Here is a 19,835-nt window from a genome sequence, read left to right as displayed (position 1 = left end):
AACTGTCTTAGTTTCAATCCTTCTAAGACGTACTCGATGATTACTGGTTCACCTAGGTATCTTAATAAGTTAAATATGGATTTGGTACCTTGTCTGCGCGTTGATTCCAAGACCATTCCCTTCGTTCCATCCGTGCGCTGTCTTGGAGTTACAATAGAAAACACTCTAACTTGGACCGACCACACGCTGGATGTATGCAGGAGGGTAAACAAAACGCTGTACGTGCTTAAGGAAAATCGTGCTGCCCTCAATGTGAGTCTCAGGATATCACTTGTGACCGTTCTTATCTTTCCCATCATTGACTACTGTTTACTGGTATATGGCTGCGGAACTAGTGGTCAGACACATAAGGTGCAAGTGGCATTGAACTCGTGCGTGCGTTTTATCTTCGACTTGCGTATGGATGAGCATGTTACGCCTTATTACCGCCAGTTAAATTGGCTAAAAAGTAGGCAAAGGCGACTTTTTCTACTCGGGAACCTTATTTACAAAGTCTTACATACTGGTAGTCAAACGTACCTTAGATCTGCACTTGTCACTTCACCTCTTACGCACGTGTCTCGCGAAACCCGACGTAGGGACGATGACCTTATCGTACCCATACATCGCACCGAATGTTATAGACATGCAATTCACGTTAGTGGAGCTCTCTTCTGGAACTCCTTGCCAACCATTGTCAGAGACGCTCCCTCTAAATCCACTTTTCGCGCACGACTGCGTGACTATTTAATTGTGGATCAATAACTCGGACACACTCAGTACAACTAAAATTAAGTCATGTAGTAATACCTTACTCTAACTAGTAATAAGTTTATAGTATTATTTGTTTACCTTAGTCTTATCGTTGTGTTCATTAGTGTCACCTACTTAGTAGGGTGTATATATGTATATAGTATATGTGCATACATTTACCGAAATTAGGGTAAACTAATTATAGCTCTTTCTTTTGTCTACGAGTGCTATTCACTAATTACATATTTTTGCTTATATATTACTTAATGTGGAGATTTATGTTATAGTCTATTACTATAATTGAGTTTGACTTATATTATACCTATTACATTCATTAAATTGTTACTATATGATGTTATGGTTTACGGGATTTAAGCCCTGATCAAATAAATTGAATTCTCTCTCTCTCTCTCTCTCTCTCTCTCCTTTTGAGTCCCTTTTAGTTGCGATAACTAATTCGAGTAGACTCTGGGCGGACATAATCTGCCGAGCACGTCACAAATTTTGGCGCCCAACGTGGGGCCCGATAATATCAGAAGTTAGGAATTGCCCTTTTTCTCAGGTCCCCTGCCGCTAGCGCTCACCTCGGTGACCCTCTCCCTTCCGAAATATCATGAACCCCCTAGCGATAGAGTACAGAACGATGGTGACCATGAGAGAAGTTCTAGATGCAAGTTTAGACCTTGGCGACAGACCCCCCACCCACCCCACTATAAGCACTTTTCCATCCTTGGGAGCGGCTGACGAGGACAACTCTTATGCGAAGCTGCTCTACCGCCTCTCTAAGTACTCGGCCCCTGACCAGACGGCCGATAACCGCCGTCGAAGGCGAAATCAATAACGTAGGCGAGTCGAACGATTCGGGAATAACTAGCGACGGCTCCGTGATTTCCTCTCCCCCTTCCCCTCCTCAATCACCATCACAATCCTAGTTCCCAGCCCAGCGGATAACAGAGTGAAAAGCAAGACCTGGAGAGAATCTGCAGCATTTGCTGAGCGGATGAACATTGTTATCGATGCATACAATGCATACCGGTTGTTCTCCCAAAATCCAGCGAAAAGGCCTCTATCGAATAGGAATCCCAACATTGAGTAAGCGCTAATTGGATTCATCGACTGGGCTTCCAATTGGAGCGTGGTACCATCGAAGAAAATTCCATGCTTGTGTTGTGCTGGGAGTCTCCTGACCCCATTGAGAAACGCCAGGCCAAGTAGTTCACGCGTGTAGCAATGCGCTAAGTCAGAACTAAAGGCGGCCTGGCAACCAATATGTGGAAATCGAAAAATCGCACAATAATCACTTTTCGGAAGTCCAGCTTATGGATGCACATCCGAAAATCGACAGTCTACAATTAAAATCCGAACGGATAAGGTGGTCTCGTGGAGTAGACTCGGTACAGGAAATAGGAGGACCGAACGTTGCCTATATTTTCGAAGTCGACGTACGTCGACCTACTGTACAACACTCTTGATTGTTTCAATAAACCTTCTCTGTTTTGTTGTATTCACGCGAGTTCCAACTCCTTAACAGGCAACGATCCCAAAAAATTACCTTAGCCCTAACCTCTCGAACGAACTCCTTCGTCACCGAGACGTTACGGCACAACACTTGATAGGTCTGCCGATGACAGTGAAGGCCATTCTAATGACTTACCACTCGGTCAAAGAAGAACATGCGGAATTCGAGTTGGCACCGGCGCTTTGCAAGCAGAATTCAGTGGAGCACTTTTTTCAAAATTAAGAGGACGTGAGGGTTTTAATTCAAATCCAACGGCGAGAATGATAAGTTTGACCATTAGACATATCCTCTCAAACGGATATATTGGTACAACCGACATAGGCAACGTACAGTATCCTGAGACCCCAGCTCTTCTCAATTCGACCAGTGTCCTAATGCTGGCATTTGAGAAAACAGATGATCTAACGATCGATCCCGCTGGTCATGAGGAAGACGACCCGAACACCGATGTTTCCACCGCAACGGAAATTATCGAAAGCTACGGTGATGCACCGCCGTGCAAAGGTATCGTTGAAAAGAATTTGGGACTATACAAGAAAAATGCAATTGCATTTTTCGCTGGCTATATTGGCCATCGCAATCTGAAAAGAAATCCATGCGACCATTGTTGTGCCGATATTATGAAGACTCCGACGGATGACTCTTCGCCAGAGGAAATGTATATCGAGTTTCGAGAAAACGAGAACATCGATATTGATGCTCCAAAAGTAACGAAGCTGAAGCGACCAACTGAAAGCTTCGCTCAAATGGTGGAAGCTCAGCTGAAAGCTTACTCAGTATTCAGAAATCTTCTACGGAAACTGACGGATGAAATTGTACTTGCTACAACCTCGACCTTTCCGGAGTTGTACGATGAAAATCATCCCTGCAAAGATAATCGGATGCAGCATTTGCAGTTCTTAGTCAGAGTCAAAGTTTTTTCTCAGACGAAATATAATAATCACGCAGCGGCGCAAATAAGTCACGCGGCTCAAGCGCAACACAAACAGCATCATAAATTGAAAAAACTGAAGGGTTTGTAAGTTTGCTTGAATGTATAATGTTGAATTCGCGCCTCACTGCAATCGGAGGCTCTTTGACCCGCACTTTGATCAATCTCTTTGTGTCATCAAGGCTGCGCCCGCTTGTGGTCAGAGGCTGTACAAGCTGCGTTTCAATATAGTAAATGCGTTACAAACTTCTAGCGTTGAAATTAATTTACTGTTGATTGTCGAAGTCGCGCCTGTCTACAATCGGAAGCTCCTGGAGCTGCACGTTGACGAATCATTTCGAATTGTCAAAGGTGTCTCGTGCGTAGTCAGAGGCTCTTGCAGCTGCGCTTCGATAGTCTTTTCGCTTTAACTAGCGATAGCTCCTTCAGCTGCGCTTTGGTGAATCCTGCATTCTCAAAAGCGTCCCGATTTAACGTCGGAGGCTTTAGGAGCCAATGGGGGGTGGAGTTGATTGCCTTCCCGTGGTGCCCTCCGAAAACAAGTGCACAAATTGTTCTTCAAGACAAAATAAACTGTAAGATGACACAATTCTCAATTCCTGCACTTGGCCAAACAATCAGCAATATATTTATTAAAGGGGAATGTAACAGCGTTTTCTATGTGCAAGCTGATCATTAAAAATTATAGTGGATAAAATACAAATGAACGAGTAGTTATTTTCTATATTTCATTAGCTCATGTGAGCTAATTAATTGAGCTAATTATCTTGGCACAGAAAATTTTACCGAGGTCAAATTGTTAAAAAAAAACTGTTTTCTTTCGATATACTATTCTTCCCAATTGTCCTTTTCTCAATTCCTCTCACTTTTAGATATTTACACGTGTCATGTGTTTGTACTTTTGTTTGCCATTCGTTTGTACTTTAATTACTTAAATGGATCGTTTGTGTAATGTTGATATCGCCGATCGTAGTATAGGCCTACTGGGGACCCGCTACGTTAAATAATGGGAACGCATCGACTTTGGCACCTCTTGGGTGATGTGGAAGCTCGCAGGTTGTCGTTGTTTATGCCTTTATTGTAATAAGATAAATAAATTAATTGGATATACTCTTTAATCTGTTAATCCCATTTGCAAAAGCACATTTTTTTTTGTAAAAAGAAAGTGCTCTCCATATAGGGGTCTCGAACCATAGACCTCCCGATTCGTAACCGGGTGCACTAGCCAGACGCCGGAAACACTTGTTTGTTTTACTTGTTTCGGAAGTTGTATTTCTAGAATTTGATCGATTATTCAACTGCTTACTATTATCGTTTTGCTTACTTTACATATAAGCAGAATAATATGAAGATGCACACAAGTTAAGAACTTTCGCGCTACCCTTCTCCACGTGGAAGAACAATTACTGGACAGAGATAATGCTTATTTCCATATTTGCTTCTCAAGATTATTGATTCCAGGTAATGAAGTGAGCTAATTATTTTCTCATAGTAAATCTTATCGAGTTTACACTGGGCGCTCGAACTGAAAATTACAAAGAAAAAAAGTATTTAGGCGATATCTGATGAGCGGCTTCGTTCGAAGGGTTGCTCTGAGAACCAGCGGCAGACAGCAACAACTCAAGTCGCCGGTCGCGCAGCACGAGCGGGCGTTTAAAATATTAGTCGATTCTGTCATAGATAAAATTTTAAAAAAAAATAGTGTTAAAATCACGGAATACATGAATGAATTTTTATTTTTCTCCTGACAATATTAATAAATAAAAACTGTAAGAAAAAAAACGCCAAAACGGCGTTTTGTGTGCCTGCTCCCAATTCAGACCTACAAGACGCTCAGTACTTTACCAGTTTAGATCTGTCCAGCGCCTATTGGCAAATTCCCTTGAAACTAGAGAGCCAACAATATACCGGTTTTTTTTTTAAATAATCGGTCATACGTATTTACGCGCTTAACATTCGGAATTAATACCGCGGTAGCTTCGTTTTCTCGCGCCATGGATATAATTTTGGGTAACGACGTGAGAACTTTTTGTCTGAATTGTATTGATGATATTTTAATAGTGTCTCCCACCTGGTAACAACATCTTGAGCATTTAGGCATCATACTGCAACGACTCCAGGTAGCTGGCATGACCGTGAAGTTGCGTAAATCCACATTTTGCCAAAGTGAATTTAAGTTTCTTGGCCACGTTTCCGATCAGCAGGGCATACGGGGAGCAAATGATACCAAAGCCGCCGTCGGTGCTTTTCCTCTGCCAGTGAATAAAAGAAAGTTCCAGTCCTTTTTAGGACTGTGTAATTGGGAAAGAAGATTCTTCTCGGAATTCGCTGAAATAGCATCACCTCTACGATCTCTTAAAGAAAAATATTAAATTTACATGGAATTTATAACATACCGTAGCTTTCAAGAAACTGAAACAACTACTTGATACCAGCAAAATCTTGTACCATCTGGATACTAGGAAGGGCTATTATTTGGAGACTGATGCCTTTGGACATGGTATAGGTGTCCACCTGTACCAGATAACCGACGATGGTAACCACGAACGGTGGGATTTGTTAGCAGAACGCTGCGAAAGGCAGAATTTAATTATACTACGACCGAAAGGGAGACCCTGGCGATAATTTACGCGTTCGATAAATGGCAATTTTACCTGTTGGGCGCTCAAATCACCGTAAGAACGAACCACCAGGCCTCCGAGTATCTGCTCTCTTGTAGACTCACGAACGCACACCAAAGACGCTGGGCTATGTATGTCCAGAATTATAACCTCGTTATCGAATATATTCCTGGAAAGGAAAATATTATCGCCGATGCTCTTTTGAGAAGCCCTGTGTTTGGTAACAAAGCTGGCGAACCTGATCCTACCTCGTTAGATGAACGCGGTTTTCTTCTGGCTCCTCTCACGAGAGAATTGACGGAGACACCGGAACTGGATAACCTTCTAACGCGATTGAGACGTTGGATTCGAGTTGGTCCAGACCTTTCGTGGACTGGGAGGAGTATCAACCGCCACGTTCATCCGAGATTAAGAATCATGCCGGGTTGCTCTACCCAATTATCAGTTAGGGACAGCCTGATGCGGCCCGGATCCCGGCGGGAATAAATTTCTGCTCTGGTCTGTACAGAGCCAAAACGTCATAAGGTGCGTCCTTTTCGCACAGCACGATTGGAAGCGCGATGGCAATATCATCCCCAAGTCGCACCTTTCAGCTTGGTGGGAAATTAACGTTAGCTAGCCTAGATGACACGTAGACTGTTCTATGCGAAACAGGTGTGATGGAAATCTAATTTCTAGGCACCGATCCTTTCACGTCAGTTTCCGAAATTTCCGCACACGGTGCCTTCGATGCATCCGCCGTAACCGCCCTTTGCCGATTATGAGAAGCTGGCTATCGCTGTTATCGTCCGGCCTGCAAATTTTCGTTGTTTTCCCAACATAGGGAAGATCTCGTCGCCTTCGTTTTCATAATTACATACACTCTTATGAATATTTCATAAATTAAACGTTTCCTTTCTCTTTTATTTAATTAGGTTGATAGTCTAATCTCGGCAAATGCCTAACGTCGTCGATCAAGATAAGCACGATAAGAGAAAGGTTAGGATTGTTTTATTCTAAAACTTGGTCAACTTTGACCTGCTCCCATTTAAAACCTAAGAGCTTTCGGACAAGAGGAACGCACACCAAAGACGCTGGGCTATGTATGTCCAGAATTATAACCTCGTTATCGAATATATTCCTGGAAAGGAAAATATTATCGCCGATGCTCTTTTGAGAAGCCCTGTGTTTGGTAACAAAGCTGGCGAACCTGATCCTACCTCGTTAGATGAACGCGGTTTTCTTCTGGCTCCTCTCACGAGAGAATTGACGGAGACACCGGAACTGGATAACCTTCTAACGCGATTGAGACGTTGGATTCGAGTTGGTCCAGACCTTTCGTGGACTGGGAGGAGTATCAACCGCCACGTTCATCCGAGATTAAGAATCATGCCGGGTTGCTCTACCCAATTATCAGTTAGGGACAGCCTGATGCGGCCCGGATCCCGGCGGGAATAAATTTCTGCTCTGGTCTGTACAGAGCCAAAACGTCATAAGGTGCGTCCTTTTCGCACAGCACGATTGGAAGCGCGATGGCAATATCATCCCCAAGTCGCACCTTTCAGCTTGGTGGGAAATTAACGTTAGCTAGCCTAGATGACACGTAGACTGTTCTATGCGAAACAGGTGTGATGGAAATCTAATTTCTAGGCACCGATCCTTTCACGTCAGTTTCCGAAATTTCCGCACACGGTGCCTTCGATGCATCCGCCGTAACCGCCCTTTGCCGATTATGAGAAGCTGGCTATCGCTGTTATCGTCCGGCCTGCAAATTTTCGTTGTTTTCCCAACATAGGGAAGATCTCGTCGCCTTCGTTTTCATAATTACATACACTCTTATGAATATTTCATAAATTAAACGTTTCCTTTCTCTTTTATTTAATTAGGTTGATAGTCTAATCTCGGCAAATGCCTAACGTCGTCGATCAAGATAAGCACGATAAGAGAAAGGTTAGGATTGTTTTATTCTAAAACTTGGTCAACTTTGACCTGCTCCCATTTAAAACCTAAGAGCTTTCGGACAAGAGGAAGGTCATTTTCGTGATCAGTGACGCCTCCCGAACACCGCCATACCCACCGGGTCAGGCAGTTTCGGAACACGCTGTATAATCTCGTTACCGGAGCATAGTACAAAGATTAGTTATAGGTACCTAGAATGTTCATATCGTTGCGTTGGTATTAAGCCCCGAGAAACCATTTATTGTTATAATAGACTATAAGGTTTTCTTTTCATCATTAAAATAAGCCCTAGAGGCTATCCTTTAACCCCTTCCCGTGCCATTCAGCTCGACGAAACTCGGGCTCGAGCGGTCCGCATCAACGCACGCTAAACAGACCAGACTGATGTTTGTAAACAGTCGCAATACGATCCGAAATGTAGATACCCCGCAATACCTGTGATATAGTCAATTTTACGCGATACAGGAGTTGAGGAAGTGAACTCTAATGCTTTTACGTTTATAGATATTATAAATTTATTATATTTTGTATATAATAATGTAGTATATAATAGCTGTTTATATATTATTGTAGAAAATGTATAGCAGTTTTCGAATGTAGTTTGGTGCTCTCAAATATGTAGTAACACTGCGCCTAAAAGGAAATAGCATATTGTTTAAAAAAATTTAATTAGAAAACTAAATATCTAAAAAAAATACATACAACTCTAGAAATCCTCCATGGTATGATATGTCTTAAAACATTCCGGCAGATGTAAAGCCACTTGGCATTTTGAGCATTCCCACTTCGTGGCGCTTCGTATTTTACGTTTATAACAGACTTTGCACATTCTTGTTGGATGCTTATTTCGAGGTGTCGGATCTATACTTTTGGGGAAATGAGCCCAATATTGGGCTTGGAGTCGAAGGGGCGTTTGAGCTGATGGCTTTCCACGCATTTTGTAGTCCGGTAATTTAACAATTTGCAAAATTGCCTCTGCTATATCTATACGGTAATCAACATAAGTCTACCGATTTCGACTGTAAATTGTTTTCTGCATAATATAGGTATTGAACAGAGCCATATCTGATATGTAAAAGAAAAGTTTTCTATATCCTTTCATGACGTTCGCGATTCAGACTCGCGATATTTATGTTTGGGCAAAAATCTTCATCGCGAGTCTGACTCGCTAAAGTACGGGAAGGGGTTAAGAGTAAGAAAAGGGTAGTTGCATCAATGAGACACCTCATAGTCACGGGCATAACGTTACCTCCGGAGAAACGGAAAATCATAACACTGACCAGGGGGAAACCACACTAAGAGGTTCAAAAAATCGTTTTTTTTTTTTTTAATGCATAAATTGTTAGCTTAACTATGCAAGAATATACTGTAAAAATTTCAAAACGAAATTCGCATTCGTTTAGATTTTATGAGCATAGAACCGAACGCTCATCGCGTACAGGCTACAGGTTCGAGTGCACAGCAGATAGGGCGGAGCACTATCTCAGGTAGTGTCACATTCCGTGTACCGTTTTCCGTAGTGTTATTCATCAAGGAATTAATTACTGGAGAGATGTTTAGGTGGCCACACGCAGAATGCGAATGAAAGTTATAATTCAACAGTTTGGCGATTTGCTCCTAAACATTTGCACTCCGGACTAAAAATCATTGAAGTGGCATCGTATTTAACAGCAGGCTTATTCAATGAAGGAAATTCATCTCTTCTGATGGTTATGAACGAGACAGGAATTGTAGTAGGCAGGCAAAGTTTCAATTACGTCGAACAAATGGATAATCAGCGCGTGAGCCGACAGAATCGACGTAATTCATTGGAGTCGAAGGAAGGTCGGAAAGCTCGAAAAGCACTGCTGCAAGCGCAAAATGAAGCCTATGAGGAAGAAGAAGGATTAATATATGGTGCTGGAATCACTGAGCATTTTATACTATTGTTAACTTCCTTCAACTTCTAGTTTTCGAGAATTTTTTTTTCAAACGCGTTTTTCTCAAAATAACATTTTTCACATTTGCGGGAAGTCTAACTCAAAAAGTAATTAACGGATCATTATGAAAATTGATAATATGATTCTTTATGAAATTACGAAATATATGCACTAACTTTTGAGATGATATCATGATTTTAAGGTTGTTTTTTGCATAATTAGTGAAAAAAAAATTGTGAAAATTGAAGTACATTTTTCCAACACCTGCAAAATTTTTAATTTTCATTATTTTCCCCTGCATTGAGGTTCATATTCTTAGAAAATAAGTTATTAATGTGAAATGAAAACCTTTTTAATTTCAGATGAAAATTGGAATAGCTACACGTCCCGCGATAGGAGAACTTCAGTTACGACCTTCAGCGGACATCAGTGCGTAACTTTGTTATTTGTGGCTGAAATCTTTCAAAACAAAATCACAAAACTTGTTCAAAATATGAATAAAATGATGTCAAAATTTGATTGAATTCTAATTAATTTTTCCCACCCAAAAAAAATCCTAAAAAATCAGTGAAAATGAGTCTCCTAATTTGGTTTCCCCCCTTAAGGCTGCTGTCTAGCTGGTTTAGCTATATATATCGCGTGACGTCACAAGCGAAGTTCATTTCTAAATGATTTATCAAAATCTTTGATGAGCCCGCTTCGTTTGCGATACGGCTGGCGGCTCTTCTCAATTTAGGTGCGAAAAATGCCTCAATTGTGAGAAGAATGTACGTAAAGAAATCGTGCATTTCTGACCTGTCAAAACATCATGGGCGCCGCCATTATGACCGTTTACTAAATCTTATTTTTCTGCGAATCAGGACACTCATCACACTTAAACTGAGAAGAGCCACCTTGCTATGGACGATACATACGGGCTGCTCTAATAATTTTGTCAATAACTGTTTAACAGACGCGAACAAATTACAAATTGGATTCGAACCATATTTTACTATCTCCAGAACCCAATAGATGGCGGTAGCTGTTCATCGCAATCGGTCTCAGTAACGTGAGCGATTTGCGGGGCCCGTAGCATAGTATCGTCGTGTCAGAACTACATACATACATATAGTATACATATGTGTGTAGCCAAGTTTGCTGGCGAAGAGCTAAGCCAGGTAGGAGCTTGGCTCGACTCGCTATATAAAGTAACGTCCAGTTGAAGTGCAACACTTTAATTTTTTTACATTTCTGTGAAAGTATGACAGATTTCGAAAAACCAAAGACGTATTTTTTAGGAAATTTCGTTCCCGTTCGAATGGTAAAAGTTTTATCCCGATTGGATACAAAATGGCCGAATGGCAGGGGTTGGAGTGAAAAAGTGCATTTTCGAACTTTTTGAAAAATTCGAGATCTAGTACTTCCGGAAGGAAATTCTTATTATTAATTAGGGCACGAGAGAGAGCATCTTTCGGCATTAAAAAAAAACACCCCCATTGAACCCCTGTAGGATCATTCCCGTTCGAATGGTAAAAGTTTTATCCCGATTGGATACAAAATGGCCGAATGGCAGGGGTTGGAGTGAAAAAGTGCATTTTCGAACTTTTTGAAAAATTCGAGATCTAGTACTTCCGGAAGGAAATTCTTATTATTAATTAGGGCACGAGAGAGAGCATCTTTCGGCATTAAAAAAAAACACCCCCATTGAACCCCTGTAGGATCACTCTAGGGGGAGTTACACCCCCTTGAAGTGAAAACACTTAAATGGCCATAACTTCCGAACGCGCCGGCCAATCTGGTCCAGTTTCTGCATGATATCATTTTAAACATCCAAATACGAGTACGCTAAGGGGATTAATTATCCGTTTAAATAAACGCCTAAATTTTGGGACAACCGCTTGGCGCGCGTGGTGAGGTAGTAGTCCCAGGGGTTTAATTATCCGTTTGAAAAAACGCCTAAATTTTGCGAGTTTCGCTCGAGGCGCTCGGGGGACTACTACCTCACCACGCGCGCCAAGCGGTTGTCCCAAAATTTAGGCGTTTATTTAAACGGATAATTAATCCCCTTAGCGTACTCGTATTTGGATGTTTAAAATGATATCATGCAGAAACTGGACCAGATTGGCCGGCGCGTTCGGAAGTTATGGCCATTTAAGTGTTTTCACTTCAAGGGGGTGTAACTCCCCCTAGAGTGATCCTACAGGGGTTCAATGGGGATGTTTTTTTAATGCCGAAGGATGCTCTCTCTTGTGCCCTGATTAGAAATATGAATTTCCTTCCGGAAGTACTAGACCTCGAATTTTTCAAAAAGTTCGAAAATGCACTTTTTCACTCCAACCCCTACCATTCGGCCATTTTGTATCCGATCGGGATCAAACTTTTACCATTCGAACGGGAAGAAAATTTCCTAAAAAACATGTCTTTGGTTTTTCGAAATCTGTTATACTTTCACAGAAATGTAAAAAAATTCAAGTGTTGCACTTCAATTGGACGTTACTGTATATACAATATATATTCTTTACGTCACTGTGCTTGTTAGCCGTCCACGAGGTAGCTATTTAAAACATAATAGTACTTACAGACGGTACAGTTTACAGAAAATGTTGGAATCAAGCTGAACAAGTTGTATTTTATTTGTTATTAACAATTTAATTATTTAAACGACGAACCTCGGTTGATAAGATTATATTTTATGATTTTCAATGTAAGAACATTTAACGCCCAGTACGAGGTTCCTATTATTAGTCAGTCACTCGTTAGTCGTTTAGACAATTAAATTGTGAATAACAAATAAAATATAACTTTTTCAGCTTAGTACTAAAACTTTCTACAATCTGCACGCATTATATTATTATTTTGTTAATAATTAGCATAGACCGTCGCAAAGACTAATATTGCAAACGTAACGGAATATTAGAATATTTCTTACAAGGAGAGTCTCCAATAATCGAATTTTTGTAATCTTTTTTACTCATGGTACGTGAAGTTGAGAACTCGAATAGTAATTTCCCAAAGCATTTCTATGTCATATGAAAAAATTCTCAAGAAAATCGACTTTGAAGTTTTGTGAGTCCGTATATATATGTTATATCCTAAAGCGGATCTCCTCAAGTAAATGCAATCGGTAAATTCTTTTCGGCACATCGAACTTTTCGATTGCCTCATGTAATTCCTGGAACGCTGAGTAGCAGGCCACGCGCTCACACTACATGCCAGCGCGAGGAATGAAGCAAGACTCTTTCTGCAAGATCATCAATATTGCGGTGCATTATCCCCAAAATTGGAGCTAAGGCACAGAATTCTGGCAACAGACGGAACTTCTCTAGGAGTCACCGTTTAAATCATCGAGTCTTGCTTGTTCCTCCGCTGGTAGTATTTTACGTGTCTTCGGATCCTTGTGACCAAGCCTTCCCAGTCGAGGGCCAGGGAAGTCATCGCGGTGAGCGTTCTATTAAATCTATCGCGAGTGTAACAACAGGCGACGGATTGCCACAGAAAGAACTCAGTGAAGTGCAACATCAACCCTTTCAAACCTACCAACCATTGTAAGTCAACTTATCTTATCTACAATAAATCATAAATCTGTATACCTACACGTCGCTCTCATTCGTTGGCATTACATCCCCCACTTTCACAGGAAACAGATACGCCTAGCGTTAAATGGTAGCCCATAATTAGATATATCTACGCCCTAGCAGTTTCACTAGCTAATGCCTAACATATGCACCAAATGTATCACAATATTTAAGCAGGCCGCTTAATGCACCACGCAGGCATCGAGTCTCACTTGTAACTTTTTATTCCATCCAATTCGCATAATTACTTAATTTAAATATAGAAATCACCAGATCTATACCAATTCACAGATATGTAATTGTAATCATCACCCTGGCACTCTTTGCAAAGGAACCCCTAAATACTGCAGCCATGACGCTCCTGTCAGAGCTCGTACTCTCGCCACCAGTCAACGCTCGAGTCAACGCCGAAACTTATTCTAGCCAGACAGCAGCCTTAAAGTAATCTATAGTAGGTCCACGAGTTCCGTGTGGTTTTTTGACAGATCGAAAACTATGAAATCCCTAGCCTGCAACACGTGCTTTCATGAGGTCTGCAATAGTAATTTCTTCTAAAAGCATGTCATGCTTTAATTTATACTTTTGCTCTTGTATAATAAGAAGAATAAGATATAATTACACACCAAACTGCTGCATAATTGTTTGATATAATGAAATTGCGGTATTAATATTACGGAAATATTTTCTACCAGTAATGTTGGCAGTAATAGAATGACTGCAAAGAGAATCCAGTGCCGTCTCTGGCCGTGGTAGCCATATGACACATGTATGTTCCATGTTCATGAATGCATATAATTTCGTCCACAGCATGAAGTAGTAACTTTAAAAAAATGGTTTTTAATAAAAATATGATTAGTATATCATAGAATATGTAGGAGAAAGTTTCTAGGAAACAAAATTTTTTAGATCTTTAAAGAACCCTTTTCTAATACATCAATGTTTTGAAATGAAGTGCCGTAGCACATTTTACTGCGCCCGTTAAAGTAGTGCGTGTACAAATATATGAAATCAAATATATGATCACTTTATTTACAGATATGAATTAATAATAAAGCTTAAACATTTACTTCAATTATTTTGACAGACTGACAATAAGAACACTCTTCTATCCAGTAGTTTAGTTAATAGGGTTACGTCCTCAGAACCGGTGTAAACAAATGCACGTTACCTGTCAACGAGTTGTACTTTACTGTGTTGACTGTGTTCAGTGATTGTGTTGTAATATCTTGTTTTTATAGTGATAGTGATTGTTTAGAGTGTACTCTAAGATAGAAGAGAGAAGAAGAGGGAAAAGAAGAACATCATCCAAGAATGGCTCAGCTTTTGTGTGAGCCGATGAAACGGGCCATCGCATCCGCAGTAACGAATCTGCGGATAGCTATATCCACTGGAGCTGCTGTCATCGAAGACCAACCTGTGGAATTTATAGCTAGACTCTTTTGGCTTACACGTCAACACAGTAAGGCAATATTCCATTTATCTTTCTGCAGAGCCATCTGCGAAGAAGGTAAAAAGGGGACAACGGGTGGTTCCTAATGTATCACTCTCCACTCTTGATACTTCAACTAGGATGGAAATACGGAACATTTTATATGACATGCGCCGCAAGGGATGTCACATAACACTGGCGACTCTGCCCAAACAAATCCGAGCTCGTGGTACAACTTTCGAGGGAGGAAGATCCACCCCTACATAAGCTTGTGCGCGAGCTTGGATTTCGATACCAACTGAATGATGGTCGAAGAGTATTGAAGATGAATGCTGATGTCATCCAGAAGAAGAGGAACTTCATAAGGGAGTATATGGCCAATGAAAACTCATTGTCGCCATCACAAGTTGTGTTTTTAGATGAGACATGGATCTTCCAAAAAGGTTCATGCTCTAAGGCATGGGTCGATGACCAAGCAGCTTAAGAGTAATACACAGGGGAAACGCTTCATCGTCCTTCATGCAGGCACTAGTTCTGGGTTTGTGAACAATGCAGATTTGTTATTTGTTGCAGGTTCAAACACAGGCGGCGATTACCACGAGCAAATGAACGCTCATAATTTTGAGAAGTGGTTGATGGAGCAGCTGCTTCCAAATTTGGATGAGCCCTCAATTGTGGTACTGGATAATGCACCGTACCACAGTGCTGTTGCAGAAAAACAGCCTACAACGTCGTGGAAAAAACATGAATATCAGGATTTTCTTGAAAAATGAAACATGCCTATTCCACCGAATGCGACATGAGCCGTTCTGCAGCAGCTAGCAGTTATACAGAGAGAGAGAAAAAGGTGTGCATGCAACGTATAAATATTATTTTTCAGTGTCATGGTTATCGTCCTGTGTTTCCAATCTCCAAACTGTTCCCATAACCTGACTGTCCTCTATTAATTAATAGGTTCAGGATAGACTTACTGATATGGGCTGCTGGGTACCAGGTACTCCGCTTACTGCCCTATAATTGTGAATTTAATGCTATCGAATTGGTATGGGGTCTGGTTAAACGGTACACGTCTATCCTTTTACTGTGTAGAAAACAACGCTACACTAATCTGCTAATTGCGACCGTATCTTACACTGCCTCTTCTCCTGCTCCTGATTCAAAGTATCTGCGCTAGAACGGGTAGCCGATTGCTTTATCTATAATACCTGTTGCAATAGCCCTTCACACTCGAGGATCTTTCGAATTTAAAATACTCAGCGCCTGTCGTATGGAGCATGCCAAAATCGAAAGAGGATTGTTCTTTTTTGCACGACCATCACTCTTGGATTCAATCCAAAAAATAGATTTAAAATCAAGTATATTGTAACCAATACATCCGAGGATATTCGCATCACCGTAGTAATAGATCCCGCTAGTTCGAATAACCTGAAACATCAAATAATAACAATCCGTAGGCATTGCGACGCCCAGTCTTCCGCACCGCTCAGGCCCCCTGGCCCACCGCTGACGGGTATATAAACGGCGACGTTTCGCGATTTGAGGATTCTATCACCTAAGCTAGCTAGCTTACCTTTAGTAAAGCAACGAGCAAACCGTCTCGGGCAAACGGGCAAACCGTCTCGGGCAAGCGGGCAAACCGTCCCACTTGACCATCATTTTTAAAGGTACTTCTACTCTTGTAATCGAGCAAACTTTCTCTTCTGCTGGATAGAATCAATTTCTGCATTTCAGCTGGGCTGTCACTTTAACAAATTTGATCATTGTGCCGCTCCCGCTACACATGCCGACCGAAATTCATTTAAAAACATTGCTTTAAAAAGGACCATGTCTACCTGTGATCACGACTTCTCTAGTGGAAAACTGCTTAACAGCACGACGCTTATATTTCAACGAGTCAACTCTGTAATCAAATTCCACCAGTCGGAGGCTGCTTTCAGACACTATTCCATATTTCATTTATACAATAACAACATGAGTCAAAATAGAATCACACGAGAGTAGACGAACCTATTATTCCCGTTCCCGTCAGACATATCGATTAGGTAAACCGCGTCTAACAATCGTATTGATACAATTTACTTTCCGAACACTAATCTTCTGTATATATCATATATAATCATTATTACTTTCCGCTTACGTTTATATCTATTCTTCGCTTACTAACATTCAGCATTCTGTAGGCTGGACCTGCACTAACCCTTCTTATATTCCGTTGTAGGACAATATACTTTTCTTTTGAAATTTGTAAAACAAAATCTCACTTTCATTTGTTCCACCTGGGGGCCTATCACGGTTCTCGGGTGAGCTTACTCACTTTTCACATTCTTACCTCACGTGACTTCGGTCACCCAATCACGGAACGGTCGAGTGAAAATCCCTAGGGCACTTCCGGCTAGTGATTTTACATTTTCACGGCCTCACCGCCATTAACGCCATTATTCAAAGTGAAAACAAATATGACCGTCACAGAGAAGCAGAAAGGAATTTTATTAGATTACATGAAGGAGAACAGAGATTTTGCACGAGGCCGATTAGCAGCGAGAACAAAAAAATATTAGTGAGTATATTATAAATTTTAGTTAATAAGTATATTGTACATACATCACGATTTTGTCGTCAATGCCGTAATATAGAAAAGGTTATTTTTAAGTAAAAATGTGTTACAAATTGTAGTCTTGCCTTAAATAAATAGACTGCATATTTATGGTAACCTAATTTGTTAACATAGGATGATATGTGGTTCACGGTCAGCAACTCACTAAATGCAATGGCCAATGGACCACATAAGCAACCAAAAGAGTGGCAGAAGGTAATAAGGAATGAGTTATAATTGTTTTTATGAAATGAATTGTTTAATTAACTCGGATTATTTGTACGTAAATATAGACATGGAGAGACTGGAAGTCAAATGTCTTGAAGAAATGTGCCAGAAATAAGAGCTACGCTGCTGGTACTGGCGGAGGACCGCCGAAAATTATTAATCTTACAGACATGGAAGAAAATTTACTTGAAGTAATCGATTAGGAGTCTGCCGGCTTGAAGAATATCCCCGAAGGAGAGAATTTTCAACGAGTCGCAAGGGATATATGTATCTTCGAGGAATAAGGTCCCAGAAGGAGGATTTTTTAATAGATTAAGTTCGGTAGGATCGTCAAAAAGAACTGCAGAAGGTCATCCAATGGGACTTGCTGCTCACTCGGTTGAAAATAAGAGGGTAAGAGAATATTGGTATACATTTTACTTTCTTATATTGTTTCCTTTATCAAATAAAAATAAATTAAAATGTGGAATTTGCAGATACGTACTTCAGTGGCTCTGCATAACCGAAGCCCTGAAGTGAAGAATTTTGTCTGTGAGCCATTGACATCCCTAATTGGGTCACAATCTAATGAAATAGATGACCCGTATGAGTTACATTTTATGGCAATAGTAAGTACAACCACTTTATTTCTATTGGGAAACATATATTTTATATGATAGTAATAGAAAGACAAACGTTCAACATTTACAGGAGGAGGAAAGTATCAGTAGTTTAAAGGAAAGTAATATAGAAGACGACATCGTCGAAAGAGAAGTGATTGTACTGTTATGCCCTTCTATCATAAAACTATCCTTAATCCCAAAAATATACAAACCCTTGTTCACTGCATTTTTAAAATAGGAATTTCCCAATTACACAAAAAACCCTCCCTTCCTATTCCTCTTTCCCGTTAGACTAAGTTTACCTTATTAGAAAACATAACGTCTAAGTTTAGTTTTAGTCGTGAGTTTGTAAGAGAAGGTCCTCTAGAGAAATAAAGCAAAAGATTGTCTGCTCTTCACTGATTCTTTAATTAACAAAATCCGTTCGTGAAGTCATAGCAGCGGAATCTTGTATGTCGTATTGAATCTATAACGATATAGTTCACCACGGCATAACAGTACAAAGACAAAGAACACCAGTAACTACCGATGTTCACCGTACGCAAAACAAAAGTATTACAGATTATTTTTTTTTGGATATCGACATTGTGAGTTGTGATGAAATGGAATATACCATTTGAAAACAATAGTTTTATCTCAATATTTGGGATTTTTCAGAATCGAGTAATTATAATCACCAAAGTAGAACATAAAGTAATGCGAGGACAGCGATGGATCTAATGCGAGAAAAAATGGAGTTATTGAGGGAACAAGTGACGAACAAGAAGCAATACCAAGATCGAATGATCCAGATTCAAGAAGAGAAATTGCAAATTGCTAGAGAAAACATCGAGATGAAAAAAGAAATAGCCTGATACTTAAAAAATATTCACGAAGACTTCAAAAATGTATTGAGTAACATCGACGATAATGTCACACGTTTGCGAGAAGATGTGGAGAAAATTGCTCCGTCTTATCCAGAACAGGAATGGAGTAGTTAACATATTGTAACGTTTGTCGATAGTGCAATTTCGTACGCTCCTTATGAGTGTACGAAATGGGATGTAGGTAAGTGCTCGGGGCTGGCGTCTTTGAAGAATGTAGTCGACACAGGTGGGTAAAGTAAAATAAAATAACAAAATTTTATTAAATACTCGATAATCGGTACAAAAGTTTTATAATCGGTGTCAATTACTCAGTCGAAATCAATTGTCGGTATAGTAGGAAACAGGATTGTCTAGGAATCGGCCTATGTTTGTTTTCTATCCCTATCTCTCTCTGACCTGTATGTGAGGTACAGAGGATCTGCCGGTGTTGGTTCTATAACCCTAGTGGCGCTTTGCCTAGCTATTGTCTATGGCACTGTGTGTGACGCAACTACTAACGGCACGGATAATAGATTGAACAAAATGGCGATAACTAAAGTTTCTAAGGTAGATCACGCTGGTCTCCTCAGAACTTTGACAAATTTTCTACGTTGCGGTCTACTCGGAATAGCGAATGCTAATTTTCCGTAGCCTTTCGACACAATTACGTACTCTGAGTTTTCTGACGCGAATCTGCATTATTTGACAGATTTCGATTTATGCTGATTATGCCGTGTTTTCGCGATACTTATCGAGATCTTTACACTTCGTCTGTTCGAATGCTTGAGTTGGTCTGAACTGTTGTATTTAACGACTTGTAATCCGATATTCATTAGCGGGAAGCGCTAATCATCTATCGGATTATTTTGATATTATTTTTCCGCGGTTTGACTTTCGGGAGACGTTCTTCACCTATCGGCGCGT

General features: G+C 40.4%; 1 protein-coding gene across 1 annotated transcript; it reads left to right on the top strand.

Annotated features, from left to right (window-relative positions):
- Nucleotides 1-17,378: 17,378 nt before the first annotated feature.
- Nucleotides 17,379-18,496, top strand: LOC107268337. Its single transcript, XM_025085668.1, has 4 exons — nt 17,379-17,452; nt 17,530-17,857; nt 17,941-18,072; nt 18,155-18,496. The coding sequence occupies exons 2-4, from the start codon at nt 17,822-17,824 to the stop codon at nt 18,302-18,304; spliced, it is 318 nt and encodes a 105-aa protein (XP_024941436.1). The 5' UTR covers nt 17,379-17,452; nt 17,530-17,821; the 3' UTR covers nt 18,305-18,496.
- The last annotated feature ends 1,339 nt before the right edge of the window (nt 18,497-19,835 follow it).

This window comes from Cephus cinctus, unplaced genomic scaffold (genome assembly GCF_000341935.2).
Source record: "Cephus cinctus unplaced genomic scaffold, Ccin1 Ccin1_scaffold0516, whole genome shotgun sequence".
In the NCBI taxonomy this organism is placed as follows: Eukaryota; Metazoa; Arthropoda; class Insecta; order Hymenoptera; family Cephidae; genus Cephus; species Cephus cinctus.
The sequence above is the reverse complement of the archived record's forward strand: the minus strand, read 5'-3'. Positions and strand labels throughout refer to the sequence as shown.

What these genes read in the sequence shown, in the direction of transcription:
- LOC107268337 (XM_025085668.1), top strand. Translation starts at nt 17,822, where the DNA reads ATGGGACTTGCTGCTCACTCGGTTGAAAATAAGAGG. An exon ending in ACTCGGTTGAAAATAAGAGG is followed by an intron (nt 17,858 to 17,940) that starts GTAAGAGAATAT and finishes TGGAATTTGCAG; the next exon opens with ATACGTACTTCAGTGGCTCT. An exon ending in AGTTACATTTTATGGCAATA is followed by an intron (nt 18,073 to 18,154) that starts GTAAGTACAACC and finishes CAACATTTACAG; the next exon opens with GAGGAGGAAAGTATCAGTAG.